Raw genomic sequence first — 18606 nt, 5'->3', positions numbered from 1 at the left:
GTATTTAATGTGTCCACTCTCAGTGCCATTAACTCATTACATGGCTTTGGTTGGTTTGGCTAAAGAGTTGCACAGTTGGTATAAACATTCAAGAGACTGAAATGGTGTGCGTTAGAGAATGTGGTGGGCCAGTGCAGCACATGGCTAAAATTTGTTCAGGTCATTCCAAATATACACAGAGTTTATGACATTTCAAATATTGTACTAACATTGTAATCACATTTATCCCTGTCTGTAGATTATCTGGCTGCAATGTCAATGCACAGTCCTGTGAGACTCTGCAGTCAGTTTTACAAAAAGAGAACTCCTCCCTGAAAGAGCTGGACCTCAGTGACAACAGTGTGCAGGATTCAGGAGTGGAGAAGCTCTGTGCTGGACTGAAGAGTTCACACTGTAAACTGGAGACACTCAGGTCAGAATTCTGTCATTTCTTTCCTTAAAGGTAAACTACCTACCTGCAGATTTTCAGATTTCATATATTTCGTTAAAACATGTTCCACTGAATGTTTTTTAAATGTGTTGTATTTACTTCTTTACAGATTTGCTCTGTGTAAGCTCAGTGAACAGTCCTGTGAGATTCTGCAGTTAGTTCTACACTCAGAAACCTCCTCCCTGAAAGATCTGGACCTCAGTAACAATGACCTGCAGGATTCAGGAGTGGAGAAACTCTCCGCTGGGCTGAAGAGTCCTCACTGTAAACTGCAGATTCTTAGGTCAGTGTTTCAAAGCTTCTTTACATTTAACTGTAACATATCTTCAGTGTTCTGTAAGGTGTCATACTCTTCTTTGCAGACTTGCTCTGTGTAAACTCAGTGAACAGTCCTGTGAGACGCTGCAGTCAGTTCTACAATCAAAAACCTCCTCCCTGAAAGAGCTGGACCTCAGTAACAATGACCTGCAGGATTCAGGAGTGGAGAAACTCTCTGCTGGGCTGAAGAGTCCTCACTGTAAACTGCAGATTCTTAGGTCAGTGTTTCAAAGCTTCTTTACATTTAACTGTAACATATCTTCAGTGTTCTGTAAGGTGTCATACTCTTCTTTGCAGACTTGCTCTGTGTAAACTCAGTGAACAGTCCTGTGAGACTCTGCAGTCAGTTCTACAATCAGAAACCTCCTCCCTGAAAGAGCTGGACCTCAGTAACAATGACATGCAGGATTCAGGAGTGGAGAAACTCTCTGCTGGACTGAAGAGTCCTCACTGTAAACTGCAGATTCTCAGGTCAGTGTTTCTGTCTGTTTAAAATCCAATTAAAACATTAAAACAGCATTTAAAAAATGTTAACATTACTTTCTCTTTACAGACTTGCTCTGTGTAAACTCAGTGAACAGTCCTGTGAGACTCTGCAGTCAGTTCTACAATCAGAAACCTCCTCCCTGAAAGAACTGGATCTCAGTAACAATGACCTCCAGGATTCAGGAGTGGAGAAACTCTCTGCTGGACTGAAGAGTCCTCACTATAAACTGCAGATTCTCAGGTTAGTGTTTCTAAGTTTTAGAAACTTAGACAGGAACAAGGTCAAAACCAGAACAGTAAGACTGTAGGACGAACACAGACAAGACGAACATACAGAACAATGCAGGCTGCTGGTGCATCTTTTTTCCACTGATTTTAGCACAGTTCTCTTCATATACTGTATTTTTATAAAAAGGCTAACCCAACACATTTATCAAGAGAGGCTTTTACTTCAATAACTATTTAACTAAACAGTTGTGCTAAAAATTTCTCCTTAAATGTTTAACCACACACCTTTGTTTGACAGACAAACATCGAGTAACACAGTATGAGAAGCACTTAATAAGTGTTGTGTATAGTGTATTCACTACTCGTGTAAAAAGTCACTAGTATTGTTTTTGGAGCACACGCCCTCGAGCTAGTTGCATTGCGACAAGAATAAACCTAGCTTTAGAGTCTCCGTATTTGTAACTGTACAGCGCTGCTGCTATTGTTTAACCAGCGAGGAGAGAGTGATAAGTTTTACTATCAATGTCAGCCAGTAAAGTAAATAATAAGTAAATAAATAAGTATTTAACTAAACAGTTGTGCTAAAAAATTATCCTTTTAACCACACCCCTCGAGTGAAGTAACACTGTGTAAGTAGCACTTAATAAATAACACTTTGAGTAGAGAGCTGTGGATTAGGAAATGCTTATGATGTAAGAGTTCTTTACTTAATGGCAGACATTCTTAGTAAGATGTGTTTTGTGTTTGGTGAGATTGAAGGAGCCTGAGAATGTATGTGTTGCCCTTTATGGTGGTTTGCTACTAAATATGTCACCTGTCACCTTATGTAACCACACAGGAGAGGTTTGAATAACTCAGTTAAAGAAAACATTCATTTTCATTTTCATTTTTTTCATTCATACTCTGATCACTGCAAAAAAAAAAAAAAAAAAAAAATGCCAATAATACAATTCTAAAAGAAGAGTTTTCAAAATAAAACATCCCGGGCAGTGTGCAATGTGTATTCTTATCTGTGCCCCAATTGTTTTGAATGCTCTGACGTTGAAGTTCAGTCCTCTCCGGCTGCAAGGTTTCCAGCTCCAGGACTCTCTATATCCAGATCCAGGACTGGGTTCACCATCCAAAAACCCTTATTTACATGAAAAACCTCATTAACAAATTAGAATCAATTCCATAATGCAGGTTCACATGGAAATCTCTTATTGAGAAATCAGTAGGATCACTATTGACACAGTTCATAATAGTCCTCTAGCTACACTAACGTTTATTGTGCATTTTAATAGTCTTAGAAATCCACTAATAAATGTACAAATCATGTGAAACTTGTAATTCACAGTTACCAAACATACAGAAGAACACCTTTATTTAAGCCACCTCTTAACTTAGTATTAAACATGAGGGAATTGAGTCACATGGGACTAGCTTGACTAACACTGATGAAAAAAAAAAACGACTTGACTTTGTCTTAGTATTCATGACTTGATGACTTGAGACCAGCAGAGACCAGCATACAAAGAAGCTTGTGTCATGGAAGCGGCTTTTCCAAAAACAATAAAGGCTGTGTACTAGGATTATGCAATCAATGATAGTTGTAAAAAAGAGAACAGTGATTATGCAACATCTGCAGAAAATAAATCAGTGACACGACCACCACAACATTCAACTTCATCTGTCACAACAAAATCCACAAAGAAAGATTCAGGACTGTCTTTTCAGCTTTTCAAGTCCCTAATCGAGTCCTCGCTATACTGCCTGCAGTTCCAGGGTTAATATTTTAATTTGACTCTTATGAGTCTAAACTATGACTGTGACCAAAACTAATCTCCAATCACTGATTAATATTGCACTATATAAAATGTAGTTTACTAAATCGCTGTAAAAACAAAGGAATCAATAACTTATTCAGACACTTTCTCATCAGCAGCGTTCACCAGTCACATGAACACACCAGCATTCATGTTTGAGCGAGACAGAAGTTTCTTTATTAGAACACACTGTAAAGTAAAGTACAATGACAAGACAAATGAAATTTCATTCTTGGTCATGACTGCACTGACTTACAGGTAGCGTTTCTGCTGTATGATGTAATTCATCCCTTTTGAATAAAGTGACGTGTGGTACGCAACACACCCTTGAGCCAGTTGCACTGAGCCAAGTATAACCCACATTTAACAGATGTGACCTACGATGTTCACAAGTCTGATTTTAGAGTTGATTGTGGGAGACTGTAGAGTCTCGAAATCAGTCTGGAATTTCAGAAATCAGTGCATGATTAAAGCACGTTGTTCCAGGGGTCCTGCTCTTTGTCCAGATGTTCTCTGGCAGCAGTGGTTTCCTCCTTGCACATCTCCCATGAAAATGGAATGGTCTCTTTCTGATGGTAGATGCTGTAGTTCATCAACTGTGGTGAGAGCTACCTGTATGTCCAATGATTTTGTTTAAGGATTGCTGGAGTCTTCTTCATGTATCCTGTGGTCTGATCTTGGGCAGAACTTTTTAGGGTCTGGTCATGTTGCAGCTGTTTCACTTTTTGTTCCAAATGATTTAGCAGACAGTGGAACCTCTCTTTGTTCTGAGATCTTTTTTAATGAGTTCCCAGACTCATCTGAATATTGAGCCTTCTTTCTGAAGGACCCAGAGCCCAGAGCTCTCTTCATGACCACTGACTTTTAACTCACTTATATGTGGAAAATGGAGTAGTTGAGTAGTATGACCTCACTTGAGACTTGCTTGACTTATAGCAGGAACTGGACTTCACTTGCTTGAATCTTAACAAAGTAACTTGAGACTTGAAGTTTAAGACTTGACACTTGCTTGTGACTGCACATGTCTCACCTACTCCTACCTCTGCTAATAGTACCAAATAGATTAACCAACACAAATGGTGATTAACCTGCATGAACTCTTTCATTACTCACTAAACCAGAGTAAACTATAGCAAAGTCTGAGCTAGCCATACTATTAACTATGTCATAAACTTACAGGAGTTCTTCTAAACCATGAATAAGATGAGAAGGAGAACTTGAAATATAATGCAAGAAAATAAACGCTTCAGACAACAGCCTGCTTTTTCCTGCTTTTTGTATCTATGCATGCCCTGGAACCTGTTTATCTTTGTATTTAGAAAAATCTAATCAATGTTTATTAATATTGTGATTAATATTATCTTGTTAAACGTCTGCCAAACATTTGAGGACATTCTATTTACTTTTCCTTTTCAGGCTAGCTTTGTGTAATCTTGGAGGAAAGTCTTGTGAAAATCTGGGATCAGTTTTAAATCTGGAAATCTCTGTCCTGAAAGAGCTGGACCTCACGGACAATGACCTGCAGGATTCAGGAGTGGAGAAACTCTCTGCTGGACTGAAGAGTCCACACTGTAAACTGGAGACACTCAGGTCAGTGTTTGTCTGAGTGGCTTAGCGATCTAATGCCCCCGGTGTCATTTGCTATTAGTGTCCAGAATCCAACAGAGCATAACTGGCTGTTCTCTCTCCCCTCATCACTCTTAAGCAATGTTAGCACAGGCACCTGTTAGCTGGAGCTGTGAAGCTCAGGACCCAGCACTTTCCTCAGAGTGTGTTGGCTGCCTGTCAATACCGCATTGGTGGCAGCTTGAAAGAACACATCGTCTGGTTTTCCATGTATCTGATGTATCAGCATGTTCAGTCCTTGTCCTCCTAGTGTCAGGAGCATTGCTAGTGCTCGGGGGAGTTACACATGGGGAAAAAAGGGAAAAATCATTGGCTACATAGTTTCCAGTGAAATTTCGCTACTGTCAGAGCACAAGGAAAGTTTGTGTACTAAAAGAAGACTGAGATTACAGTGTTCTTTTAACTACAAAAATACCAACAGTTTGTATCTCACTCATTCTATCCCCCTATTTTTCCTTCATCTCTGCAGATTACCTTACTGTATGATCACAGAGAAAGGATGTTCTTCTCTGGCTTCATGTCTGAGTTCAAACTCCCACCTGAAAGAGCTGGATCTGACCTACAACCATCCAGGAAAGTCAGGAGTGAAGCTGCTCTCTGCTAAACTGCAGGACCCACGCTGCAAGCTCAACACACTCAGGTATGAACAATGTGTGTGTGTGTGTGTGTGAACATTCCTGAGTCTTAAAATGTGTGAGGGGTGCATGTGCAGATTTGCAACTGTTCAGAGAACGGTCTGTATTATCTTAGCTTTCAGCACCAGCCTGAATTCATACAGAAGAAGAGGGTGTGTTGATTGAGTCTGACAGGGTCTCTGAGAAGAATGCACTAATTTGTAGTAAACATGTGTAGTTGTCCATCAGAGATCACATTTCTTCCTCATTCTGATGGTGGATGTGAACATTAGCTGAAGCTGTTGCTCATATCTGCATGATGTGATGCACTGCACTGCTGCCTCATGATTGGCTGATTAGATACGTGTCTGAACTGAGAGGTCTTGGTGACGGAGTATCTGAATATGATGTCAGTTATTCATTATTATTATCATTACACTCCTGCTGATCCACTCAAAGGTTCTCACACTGCGGTTCATTTGCATATCTGATAGAGCTTTATAAAACTGGGAGAAATTACTGTTGTTGTGAGACTGATTAAACCTGATCTGACAGAAATAAACTCTGAACAGGTGAAAAACAGTTTTTATTAAAATATTCTTTATTACTTCGTCCACATTCTTCTTCCTTCCACAGCAGTATGAAGAAGGACAGTGCAGTTTAACTGTAGGGTTACAGGACAGACATGATGTACAGCTGCTCAGATACAGGGGGTGCGTCACTCACCCACTGCCCCATCTTACCCCACTCTCCCCTACATTTAAATACATCAGTCAGATTAGTGTGTGTGTGTGTGTGTGTGTGAGAGTGAGAGAGAGAGAGAAAGAGAGAGAGAGAGAGAGAGAGAGAGAGAGAGAGAGAGAGAGAGAGAAGAAAGTATATAAACACTAAAAGAAAGAAACAATTTAGATGTCCTGATCTGTGTGTGTGTGTGTGTGTGTGTGTGTGTGTGTAGAGTGGACCATGGAGGGGAGATCAGAATCAAACCAGGACTGAAGAAGTGTAAGTACATATGAGACGCCCTGTATAGACACATTACCTCACACTCCCTCTCTCTCTCTCTCTCTCTCTCTCTCTCTCTCTTTCTCTCTCTCTCTCTCTCTCCATTCCTCCTTGCACCCCTCGCAGTTGATGCTCCCTCTCGTCAGTCTGCATCAGATCACACTTTGTTGAAGGCAGTTACCCATGATCCCCTGCGACTCAGTGCCGTTCCTCCATAAATCAGCAGAAAGATGGAGAAGGAGAGTGTTTAGGTGGAGTCTGTTCTCTGTTTCTTTTTCTAGACTGAAATGGGTTTGGGGGAGGTGTGTGTGGAAATTCTGCAGTTAGGAGAAAAAGCACTGTTTAACTTGCTGTAGTGATTTTAACCTTCCATCATCCTTCTACTGATTCTCTGCCCCGACCACTTCTCCATTTTAGCAGCAGCACAGAGAAAATAGCAGCACCTGCTAAACCCAGCATTGGGGAAACTGCAGTATTTGGTGTTTCAGCAGCAGAGTCGTATAGACGGGTTTCTGTGCGGCACCATCACAGAGATGTGTGCACCACCAGGGGGCAGAAAGCAGCACTCTTCACACTAGAGAGCAGCAATGACGAGCAGCTGCTGAGCAGCAAACTGCACCAACCACAGAGAAGATGGATGGAAATGTTTAATATCCCGAGGGGATCACATCCCGTTCCCAAAACTCACAGAAGATTATAGATCCAGGCATCAAAAGAGCGGGTTGGGGTCCCGTTAGTTACAGAGGGGGCAAATAGAGGTCCAGACAGTAAAAACTACCTGGGAAAGCGCTGCTGCAGCTGAGCTGGTGTAGCTGAACTGTCCAGACAGTTGGAATAAAATCCTGGAGTGGATTTGTACTTACTGGACCTGCACTTGCCACCATTGGTTATTTCTCACTGAAATAACGATCGCTACAGCTAAAGCTAATGGGCTAGACGCTCATATTGTGGTCTTGTGCTACGTTAGTTAGCTGTCTACCTCACTACACACCTGAACACAGTATTTTACTGGAGTAACAGATACAGTGTGTAATTTACAGTGTAGAAAACTAAGCCTACATACCTGCTATATACGTTAGCCCTGTTAGCTACTTAGCCAGTTCACCGTTAGCTCCTCAGCTTAGCGACACTAGTGGTAGCACCATGCTCCTGATACTGTCAGATGAGGGGATAGACAGACTCAGCAAAAGCAGGAGAACTGGGTGAGATTACTAGGAGCTGTCAGCAGCTGGAACCTGAACGGTTTGTGTGTTAAAGATTTAGTGAACAGTGAAGTTAGTGGGGCGTTCACAGAGATCTGAGGACTAGAGGATACTGGTAGTCTGCTACTGTTAGCTGTGTTCTACATAATGGAGTATTAATATGCAGTAAAAACAGACAGATCCAGCTCTGAAACTGGATTTTATTACTGAGTCAACAAGAATTCTCCAACAGTGCAGAATCTGCGTTGATTACAGCACCCCCCTCCACAGCTTCTTACAAGTGCGCTTGCAGCAGGGGCTTTGAGAATTGGGACAGGGCCTCTCTCTCTCTCACACACACACAGAAACACACAGTGTCTCTCTCACACAAACTGTCTCTTTCTCTCCCTCTCTCTAACTCACACACTCACGCACTGTCTCTCTCTCAAGATTCAAAGAATCTCTCTCTCTCTTTCTTGTTGGTGTGTGAGTGAGCGTGGTTGGCTGTGTGCCGGGTGAGGGGGCTCTGGTTCGTTCACGGTTTCAGAGTCTGGCACAGATGGATGCTTCATCCAGGTTCTTCTTTAGTCTGTAAAGGAGGAAGGGTCAAAGTGGTCAATCACTCTCTGTGCTCTGAGGACAGACAGGAGCTGACGGAGACGACAGAGATCTGTAAGCAGGCTGTACGGTTCTATGCTGAGCTGTACAGAAGTGAATACAGGGATGATGAAGAACTGGCTGCAGGGTTTTATGCAGGGCTGCTAAAGGTCTCAGAACACTCTAATGAAACACTGGAAAGACCCCTGGGTGAGCAGGAGCTCCATGCTGCTTTGCAGGGCATGGAGGGTGGGACTGCCCCAGGTATTGATGGCCTTCCAGTGGAGTTTTCTAAGACCTTTTGGATGGAGCTGGGTGCCGATCTGCTAGCCGTCCTTAATGAGAGCCTGGCTATTGGTTCCTTGACCTTGAGTTGCAGGAGGGCTGTCATTACCCATTACTGCAACTGGGAGTGGAGTGCCCCATAGGGGAGATCCTTTCCCAAAGACTGCACTCACTCCAGCTTTGGACAATGTGTCGGTCCCATTATTGGACCTCTCTGGCTTGCCGGACTTGGATCTCCACACCATGTCGGGCCAGGTTTTATACAAATGTGTCAAAGCTTTTAATAAAGCAGTGCTGCATGGTAGGCCTGGAGGGACAAACTGGGGGTCAAGATGGACAGGTGTGGAGGGTGCTGTATAAGGACTGGTGATCTCCAGTGGAGAATTCTGCACAGGGTTTAGCTGTCAGTGCTTTTGTTTCTGGAATATAATTTTTATTTATTATTATTTTTGTCAGATTCAAGTTATTTCTGTGATTATTGTGGGTTTTTCTTTCATTAATCGAGGGGTTTCAACAATTTTGTCCATGTATATATATATATATATATATATATATATATATATATATATATGTGTGTGTGTGAAATAATGTTTACAAATAAAATATATTTACAATAAGGGCATAAGTGTGTGTGTGTGTGTGTCACTCGCTGTCCCTCTTGTTGTGGGACATGCAGTGCTGCCAGAAGGCTGCTGTCTCTCTGTTCTCCTAACAGGAGGGTCAGTCTGAGGTCAGCAGAGAGACGGCTGAACTGGGGGTGAATTTTGTGTGTGTATCAGTGGGTGATGTAGTTCTGTTTTAGGAGGGTTAGAATTTGGTCTGGTCTAACTGATTGTACTACAGACTGGTCCTGACTTGTGACTGGGTTAGTGTGTGTTAGGGAACTCTTTACTTTGCTCAGCTCTTGGCACTGCAGGACTTTATGGGGATAGGAGAGGGGGGGGGGTCACTGTTTTTTAGGTGTAGCCAATATTTAATGATCCTTTTTTTTTAATGTTGAGTTAGGGCTGGGTGATAAATCTATATTTAAAATAGATCAGGATATAAACAGAGCGGGATATGGAGTGAGGCTATATCGTTTATATCGATATTTGATTGGTGAGTTTAAATCTTGCACACCGCCTCATTGTGTTCTTTCATTATCACTTTGCTCAGCTTGTCTGCTTCACTCTGCCTACTCCATATCTCTCTCTCTCACACACACACACACACACACACACACACACACACACACTATGGAGACGAATAACACAGAGTGTGAAGAGGAGTTAGTGCTAGTCTGTAAAAAGTGGTTAGTTATGTGGAAATGCTCCGGATTTTACTGAACGTTTCACTGCTTACAGCAGCAGCTCAAACTTCAGTACTGAGCAGCTGTTAAACTCTGAGCTGCTGCTGCTGCTGTTCTGAAGCATTCATGTCCCTGCAGCCCTAAACCAGGTCAGCCAGCACTGCAGGCCTCCTCTGCTAACGCTGTGCCTGACGAGAAGAAAAGCACGAGGTTTCGTGGTATTACTGAGGCGGTAGTTTCTACACAGCAAAAGGTAGCTATGTTCCCCTAAACAGTCGAGCAAGAGGCTTCAAACAGCTGATAAACTCTTGACCCATGATACCCACTGCCCAGTCGCTATTTCTTTACACGAGAAGCATTGCTCAACACGTCCATTCAGTCAGACAGACCCTTTCCATCCAGCTCGCAGAGTAAACATTTCTCAAAGCTGGAATTAAGCAGTTAAAGTGAGTTTATTTAACTGTATGCATTTACAATGAGTTATATCAGTTAAATATTTATTACCTATTCCATTAAAAACATCCTCTATTAAATTAGCTACAGCATACAATTTAAAATGTCCTTAGACTGGACAGTTTTTCCAGTATTTATACAGTATTCCCTACTACTACATTTTATATAGACCTACTGACTTAAAATTGTAACAAAATTAAATTAATGTCTAGTGTACACTGAGGTGTTAATCATATTCCATTAGGCCTAAATTAGCTTTCATTTAATAAAGTTAGAGTTTTAACATACAGTTATTAAAAAGTAAACTCATTTTTACAGGACATGGCATGGATGATGAGTGACCCGGTTTGACCTGTGTTTGTATAATATTTATAAGATCTTTTTTCACATTATTTTTTACAATGTATATAATATCATATTGTATATCGTATCGCCATTCAGCTAAAATATATCGAGATATGATCTTTTGCCCAGCCCTATTTTGAGTAATAATGGATATTGTCCTAATTCGGCTCTGCAGGCGTTGTTTGTTGTGTTTCGGTGCACCTGCAGGATATTTTTACAGAATTCAGTTTGCATAATTTCTGTGGGATGTTTCTCCCATTGGTCAGAATTCTGATTTGAAAGTGCCCCCATTCCTCACTACCATACAGGAGAATCAGTTCTATAATTGATTGAAATAATTTGAGCCGAATCCGGACTGGTGTTTGAAAGGGAATTCGTAGTTTAATTGTGTAGAATAACCTGCATGCTTTCTCTCTCAGCTCACTGACTGCTAGGGTGTAGGGTCTGTAGGGACTGTAGGGTGTAAATATGACCTGCTGTTCGGTGATTTTTACTGAAGACACTGTGTTTCATAAGGAAGTCTATAAGTCTTGAATTAATAATGCTGCACATTACCTTCCCCAGACTACCGTTCACACAGATGCCTCGGTCATTGTTTGGGCTCATCTGTATGGTCCCCGGATGTTGTACAGCTTACTGGGCTGTGTGTGTGTGCACTGCTGTTATTCTGGCTGTGATCAGACAGAGGGGTTAGTGGTGTTACAGTGAATGCGCTGAGAGAGAAAGGGTCTAAATCTGTTATTATGTAATCTACTGTACTATTCCCAAGAGGTGAGCCAAATGTATATCTTCCTAAAGAGTCCCCTCTTAACCTACCGCTGGCGATGTACAGACCCAGACATTAACAGAGCTGCAGAAGTCTTTACCATTGCAGTTCACCTGTGGATCAGAATTATATGGGGGAGTTTAGTTATGTGTTTTGAGTGTTGATGTCCGAATATATAATTGTTACCATGTTCTGTGTTGAGGTCAGGTAGAGAACCTTATGTGTGTTCAGGTCTCCACAGATCAGCACACTTCCCTGGGCCTGGAAGCTGCTGATCTGATCGTGTGGACTGGAAAAGCAGTCTTCATTAAAGGACAGGGATTCGCTGGGAGGGATGTATACAGTGCACAAGAAAAGTTTTAATTTCTTTGTGAATTTTCATCCAAATTTTTTTATTTTATTGGAACTACAAATTTAGATGGTTCAGATTTGTACCGATTTGTAATCTCTAGCTTTCTTAATATTAGGGTGTTTAACAGTGGAAATGATGATCTCTCTATAGTTTGCGGGACAGTGAGTGATAGAGGCTGGGTTTTTCACTGCTGCAGCGTAGGTCTGCTTCTGTGGCTGCGTACAGGGGTTCGTTGCTGGGTGTTTCAGACTGAGCGCTGGATGTGGGTGGATTGGATTAGGTGCTGGCTAAGGGTGTAGTTTTCTAGGTGCTGGGGGTGGGGTGCTGGGCTGGGTTTGTCAGGTCTGTGTGAGGTGGAGATCCAGTGTGCTGAAGCTGCACTGGGTGTGGAACGGCCGGGTGGAGGCAGGGGGTCGAAGTGACGGGGGGACTGGGTGTCCGCTGATCTTCCTGGCTGATGGTGTCTAAAGTGGCCTGATTTCATGTAGGCTGGGTGGTCTACTTCTCAGGGGGCTATCTGGACTGCATCCCAGGAATACTGTACTACTGTACAATTGAGAACGGGTGGGTTGTTACTGGGAGTGGGTGGGCCTTTGTTCAGAAGGGGTGGTCTTTGTTGAGAGTTGGCAGATTCCTGGTTGGGGTGTGCGGATTGTGGTTGGGAGTGGGTGGTGTCCTGCTCAGAATGTACAGCTCCTTGCTCTGAAGAGGTGCGTTGTAGATTTGGGTGGACAGTTTCTTGCTCAAAGTGGGCGGGTCCTTGTCCAGAAAGGACAGGATCTGGTTTTGGATGTTTAGCCTGTGCTTCAGAGTGGGCGGGCTGTGTATCACAGTGGGCTGGTCCTTGCTCTGCTGGTTGCTGACTGGTTTTAAGGCTCCTAAGTTCCTCCCTTAAGACACTGCTTCAATGATGGTTCCATTGTGGTAGACGTTCACAGTCAGGAAGCTGTCCCCGCCCTCGCTCTAACTATCTGTCTCCCGCTGCATATGCCCCTCTTTCTCTGGTGCTTGTAGTGAGCACAGATGGCAGTGTGCCAGGCTTCAGTGTGTTCTGTGTACAGCAGGAGGTTGGTGATGGTGGTTTCATCTCCTGCTTGACTGGAATCTGCTGTGAGCTTTTCTGGGTAGAGTGAGGGTATAGTATGGGGGTTATAGTGAGGGGGGGTATAGTGGTGGGGGGGTTATAGTGAGGGGTAGAGTGAGGGTATAGTGAGGGTATAGTGAGGGTATAGTGGGGGGGTTATAGTGAGGGGTAGAGTGAGGGTATAGTATGGGGGTTATAGTGAGGGTATAGTGGGGGGGTTATAGTGAGGGGTAGAGTGAGGGTATAGTATGGGGGTTATAGTGAGGGGTATAGTGAGGGTATAGTGGGGGGGTTATAGTGAGGGGTAGAGTGAGGGTATAGTATGGGGGTTATAGTGAGGGGTATAGTGAGGGTATAGTGGGGGGGTTATAGTGAGGGGTAGAGTGAGGGTATAGTGGTGGGGGTTATAGTGAGGGGTAGAGTGAGGGTATAGTGGGGGGGTTATAGTGAGGGGTAGAGTGAGGGTATAGTATGGGGGTTATAGTGAGGGGGGGTATAGTGGTGGGGGGTTATAGTGAGGGGTAGAGTAAGGGGTATAGTTACAGGGAGGGGCGCTGTTGTAATTGCATCAGCTATGGCTCGCGCTCTGTAGCTAGCTAGATTAGCGCAGGTGCTAACCTGTTAGAGGCTCAGTAGCTAGGATTTCTTTAGCTTTTCCTTTAAGTTGGAGGTTCTTACCTCAATAGTTCCTGAAAGGAAGCTGGAGTGAAGATGAGCTTCTGAATTTTGAAGTCTTTTATTCTTTCTCAGTGTTTTTCCTCTGTTCAGTCTCTGTTAGCTGAAGTTTAGCTCTGGCTTGTTTTCTTCTGTTTCTTCTTTTTTTCCTCCAGAAAGTCAAACAGTTTTTCCTTCCTTTAGTGTTTTTCAGTGGTTTTCATTGGTTTTTAGATTTTATCTCATTTTAAAGACAGTGTGTGTGTGAGAGAGAGACACAGAGAGAGACAGTGTGTGATTATGTGTGTGTGTGTGTGTGTGTGTGTGTTTGTGAGTGTGAGAGAGAAACAGTGTGTGTGTGTGTGTGTGTGTGTGTGTGTGTGTGTGTGTGTGTGTGAGTAAGAGAGACAGTGTGTGTGGTGTGTGAGAGAGATAGAGAGACAGTGTGTTTATCTGTGTGTGTGTGTGTGAGAGAGAGAGAGAGAGAGAGAGAGAGAGACAGTGTGTGTGGTGTGTGAGAGAGATAGAGAGACAGTGTGTTTATCTGTGTGTGTGTGTGTGTGTGTGAGAGAGAGAGAGAGAGAGAGAGAGAGAGACAGTGTGTGTCTGTGAGAGAGGCAGTGTGTGTGTGTGTGTGTGTGTGTGTGTGTCTGTTAAGTATTTGGAGAGAAAGACATGTTTCATTTCAGCTCCTGAAACGTTTGCAAATTAAATGGTTTTAAAATGAGATAAAATCCAAAAACCAGTGAAAAACACTGAAAAACACTGAAAGGAAGGAAAAACTGTTCGACTTTCTGGAGGAAAAAAAGAAGAAACAGAAGAAAACAAGCCAGAGCTAAACTTCAGCTAACAGAGACTGAACAGAGGAAAAACACTGAGAAAGAATAAAAGACTTCAAAATTCAGAAGCTCATCTTCACTCCAGCTTCCTTTCAGGAACTATTGAGGTAAGAACCTCCAACACTCACACACACTGTCTCTCTCTCTCACACACAGATACAGACACAAACTGACTGTCTCTCACTCTCACTTTCTCTCTCCCTGTCACACATGCACACTCACACACACACACACACGCTCTCTCTCTCTCACACACACACACACACTCTCTCTCTCACACTCTCTCTGAGCTGAAGTGAGTGTGTGAGTGAGTGGAGGGCCGCTGTTTCTCTCTCTTTTCTCTGTTTTGCTGGTAGTTGGTTTATGAAGCAGTTTTTAATAATTTTTAATAGTTTTTAATAAAGGGGAAAACTCAGTATGAGCAGCTCACTCTGAGGCATGCGATTAAACCTGCACCTGAGCTGAGGTGCTCTGTGGAGGACTGGTCTGAGTGTGGGAGAGGTGGTGGAGTGGAGCAGTGTGACTACTCTCCTGACCACAAGTTATTTATACTATCAGTTTGTGCATTTATGAGGAAAGGAAACCTATGCAGGAGGTTTACTGGCTGAAAAAAGCAATGATCTATGATTTAATTAAGAGAAAAAGGGTCTTGACATCTTGTTCGTTCAAGAAACACAAAGTGATCCTGTCAGTGAGGTTGACTGGAGGACAGAATGGGACAGGGAGATTTAGGCTTAGCCGTTTAGGCTCGGCTACAGGGGGGGTGGCTATTATATTTGCCAAAAACTTTCTATCGATGTCCTTTGAGGTGGAGCAGGTGGTGCAGGGAAGGTGATTGGTGGTTTGTGTCAAATATGAGAAGTTTAAGATAGTTTTGTTTAATGTAGATGCTCCTACTGTGGGACTGGACAGGGTTCTTGTACTGAATACTGTTAAAACTGCTCTGCAGAACCTTTGTTCTGAGGACGTTTTGTTTTTGGGAGGGGATTTTAATTGCACTGAGGATGATGCACTAGATAGGAACCATACAGAACCTCATGCTGCATCACAGCGTGTTCTGCGAGAGTCCTTGAAAGCCTATAGCTTGTGTGATGTGTGGAGGGTTCTGAATCAGACTCTTAGGCAGTATACCTGGGCTAAGGTGAGAGACGGTTTTGTGTCTCTGGCTAGATTGGACCGATTTTACTGTTTTAAGCATCACCTTAATGTTTTTAAAAGCTGTGATATCACGCCTGTTGTTTTTTCAGATCAGAGCTTGGTTCTGTGTTCTGTTTTTATTGCCAACATTAAACCTAAGAGTGCTTACTGACATTTCAACGAGTGTTTATGACTTACTGGAATAATCTTAAACTACAAAAGTGATGTTTCTGCAGTTTACGTGAATGATGGGATTGTGGAAAGGTGAACATGAGAGCTCTGTCAACAATACACTTTCAGTGTTTCGAGGTACATCACTCAGTCAGTGAGATCACCTGAGGCTGAAATTATTGACCTGCAACAACATCTGGAGTCTACTGGAGATCAGGGTCAAGCTGCGGTCCTGGGGTGGAAAACATCTGCCCTTAAGGACCTGTTGGGTGTCAGGGCACAGGGGGCTTTGGTCTGATAATGTTTTCAGACTCTAACGCAGCTGGATGCCCCATCTCAGTTTTTCTTTGGCCTGGAGAGGAAGAATGGCCAGAGCCGTTTAATTCATGCCCTGCTCCCTCGGCTGGGGAGAAACTCCTGGAAAAAACCCAGAGATCTCCGAAGGTTGACCAAGTTACAAAAGGTTATATACCTCCCCAATGGGGTGTTGTTACCTTCCATTGGTTCACAAAAGACAAAGAAGTTACAACGCATTGGTTACACCTGATTGTGATATGAATAAACAAAAGGGCGTTAACATACGTGCATAATTAATGAAGAGGAAGGAAGCTCAAATATGTTTTTTTGAAGCCCCTCACACCTGAAGATATCTAAACGAGTTGGTATGCAACCTTGAAACATAGGGATAGGGACAGGGAAAACAGATAAGGCTTACACTTAGGACCGGAGGAGTAGCTAGTTTGTTCCACTCTGAGCGAAGGGGAGTAACTGATTTGTGGTCCCTTTCACACAGAGCAGTAAAAGTTCACCCGAAAGTTATGATTAAGTGCCTAAGTCTATTAATATGTTAGTCTGGATATAATATACTAAGAGAATGAAGCTAATGGAATACATATGGTATATGTGAGAGATAATAATCATCTGACTTTGTACTACTATGATCTCGAAACCACACCGGTTTTATACTGAACTGTACAAAAGTGAGTACAAGCATGCTGCTGTGCTGGCTGATGACTTCTATGCTGGGATGCCTAAGCTCTCTAGGAGCTCTAGCGTGGCTCTTGAAAGACCGCTAGGGGTTAATGAGCTTTATGCAGCACTACAGGGCATGAAAGGTGGGACAACCCCAGGTATAGACGGCCTACCCGTGGAATTCTACAAGGCTTTCTGGACTGAGCTTGGTGCGGATCTGTCAGCGGTCCTTAATGAGAGCCTGAAGGAGGGCTGTTTACCCTTGAGCTGCAGATGGGCAGTTATCACCTAAAGATATGCCTGGGAAGGGCAACTTACTGGAGACCGCTGAGTCACCTGTGCACAGATCTCAAGGTGTTTTCGAAGAGCCTGGCTAATAGGTTGAAGGATGTGATGGGGCAGGTCATACGCCATGACCAGACCTACCGTGTGCCTGGCAGATTCATCAGAGACAATATTTTCCTGGTGCGTGATGTTTTGGTCAGGATTCATGGGCTCGACTTTGGTCTTTTCTCCATAGACCAAGAAAAAGCTTTTGACAGAGTTGAGCACCAGTATTTGTGGCAGACCTTAGAAGTGCTGGGTTTTGGCCTGTATTTTCTTAACATGGTTAAAGTGCTGTATCAGGATGTTGAAAGTGTAGTGAAGAGTAACGGGGGTCTGAGTGCACCATTCAAAGTATGTGGCGGCATACACCAGGGGTGTGCTCTGTCTGGAATGCTTTACTCCTTGGCCATTGAACCACTGCTTAATAAGCTTCGCTCTACTCTTGTTGGTCTGGATTTGGGACAGGATGGGCATTCTAGGCTTCAGCTTTAAACTTATGCGGATTACATTGTTATAATGGTGAGTGGACAATCAGATGTTGACCATTTGGTAGCTACTGTTCAAGATTTTGAGTGTTTATCTGCAGCTAAAGTAAACTGGAAAAAGCGTGACGCTTTGGCAGCGGGGCAGTGGTCTGAGGGCTTGCTGCAGCTACCAGCTAACATGACCTGGAAAGGAGGCTGAAATACTTGGGTGTGTTCTTTGGGGATGACTTGTTTCAGTGGAAAAACTGGGAAAAACTGGAGAAAATGACTTTAAAGAAATGGAGATGGATCCATGTATTTTTAGAGGAAGAGTGCTGGTTGCTAATAATTTAGTTGCTTCAATGCTTTGGCACAGACTGTGTTGTGTGGACCCTCCGGTTGGATTATTGTCACGGTTGCAAGCGGTCCAGGTGGATTTTTTCTGGGACCGCTCCTCCCAGGGAGGAAGGGGGGCATGGACTGATTCACCTTTACAGCAGAATGGTGGCTTTTCGTCTGGAGTTCCTGCAGAAATACCTGACTGGTGATACAGACCTAGTGTGGAGGGAAGTGGCTAGCAGTATTCTGCACACTGTTGATGGACTGGGGATAGATACAGCACTATTTTGTATGGATTTTTTACTGTGGACTTTTTAGGTTTTGAGGTTTTCACGCACCACCGACTGGAGCAGAACTCTCTACTGGCTGTTGGAGGAGCCCTTGGTTAAAGGAGCTGGGCTAGATGTGTTGGCTGATGAGGCACTAGGTCTTACACATAGACTCTGGGTCTCGAAGACAGTTAAATTGAGGAACTTGGTGGAAGTGGCAGGACTGGGCCTAGATAATGTTCATGCTATAGCCTCTTTGTTGGGGCAGTGGTCTGTTCGGTATGCCAAGATCATTCTGGACTTCTGGAGTAGCAGGTTGTCATTGGAGGACAAGTCCCTTTTGCAGGAGTATGGCAATGGGAGCTTGACACCAAATAAGAAGGAAGGACACCCGACCTGGACGGTGTGTCATACTTTATTGTCTTTTTTCCTATTTGGCAGAACTTGGATCTCCACACTGTGTCAGGCCAGGCTTTGTATAAGTCAGTGCTCAATGGAAGGCCGGACACTGTGTAGAGGAGCAAGCTTGGGCTGGGTTTAGACAAACGTCCAGTGTGGAGGGTGCTGTATAAGC

The 18606-nt window shown here is 43.4% G+C and overlaps 1 protein-coding gene across 2 annotated transcripts in view; it reads left to right on the top strand.

Moving 5' to 3' along the window:
• LOC140536167 (uncharacterized) overlaps positions 1–18606 on the top strand; it is a 34363-nt gene that overhangs the window by 8870 nt on the left and 6887 nt on the right. The window contains exons 7-14 of one of the 2 annotated variants that reach the window (XM_072657846.1): positions 239–412; positions 540–713; positions 793–966; positions 1046–1219; positions 1302–1475; positions 4684–4857; positions 5363–5533; positions 6463–6509. In XM_072657846.1, the coding sequence (XP_072513947.1) occupies positions 239–412; positions 540–713; positions 793–966; positions 1046–1219; positions 1302–1475; positions 4684–4857; positions 5363–5533; positions 6463–6509 (1262 nt within the window). The remainder of the gene's footprint in view (positions 1–238; positions 413–539; positions 714–792; positions 967–1045; positions 1220–1301; positions 1476–4683; positions 4858–5362; positions 5534–6462; positions 6510–18606) is intronic. The other variant, XM_072657847.1, reaches the window with a different exon arrangement.

This window comes from Salminus brasiliensis, chromosome 15, assembly GCF_030463535.1.
Source record: "Salminus brasiliensis chromosome 15, fSalBra1.hap2, whole genome shotgun sequence".
NCBI classification, from domain to species: Eukaryota; Metazoa; Chordata; class Actinopteri; order Characiformes; family Bryconidae; genus Salminus; species Salminus brasiliensis.
This window is presented reverse-complemented; position numbering and strand designations above follow the sequence as displayed.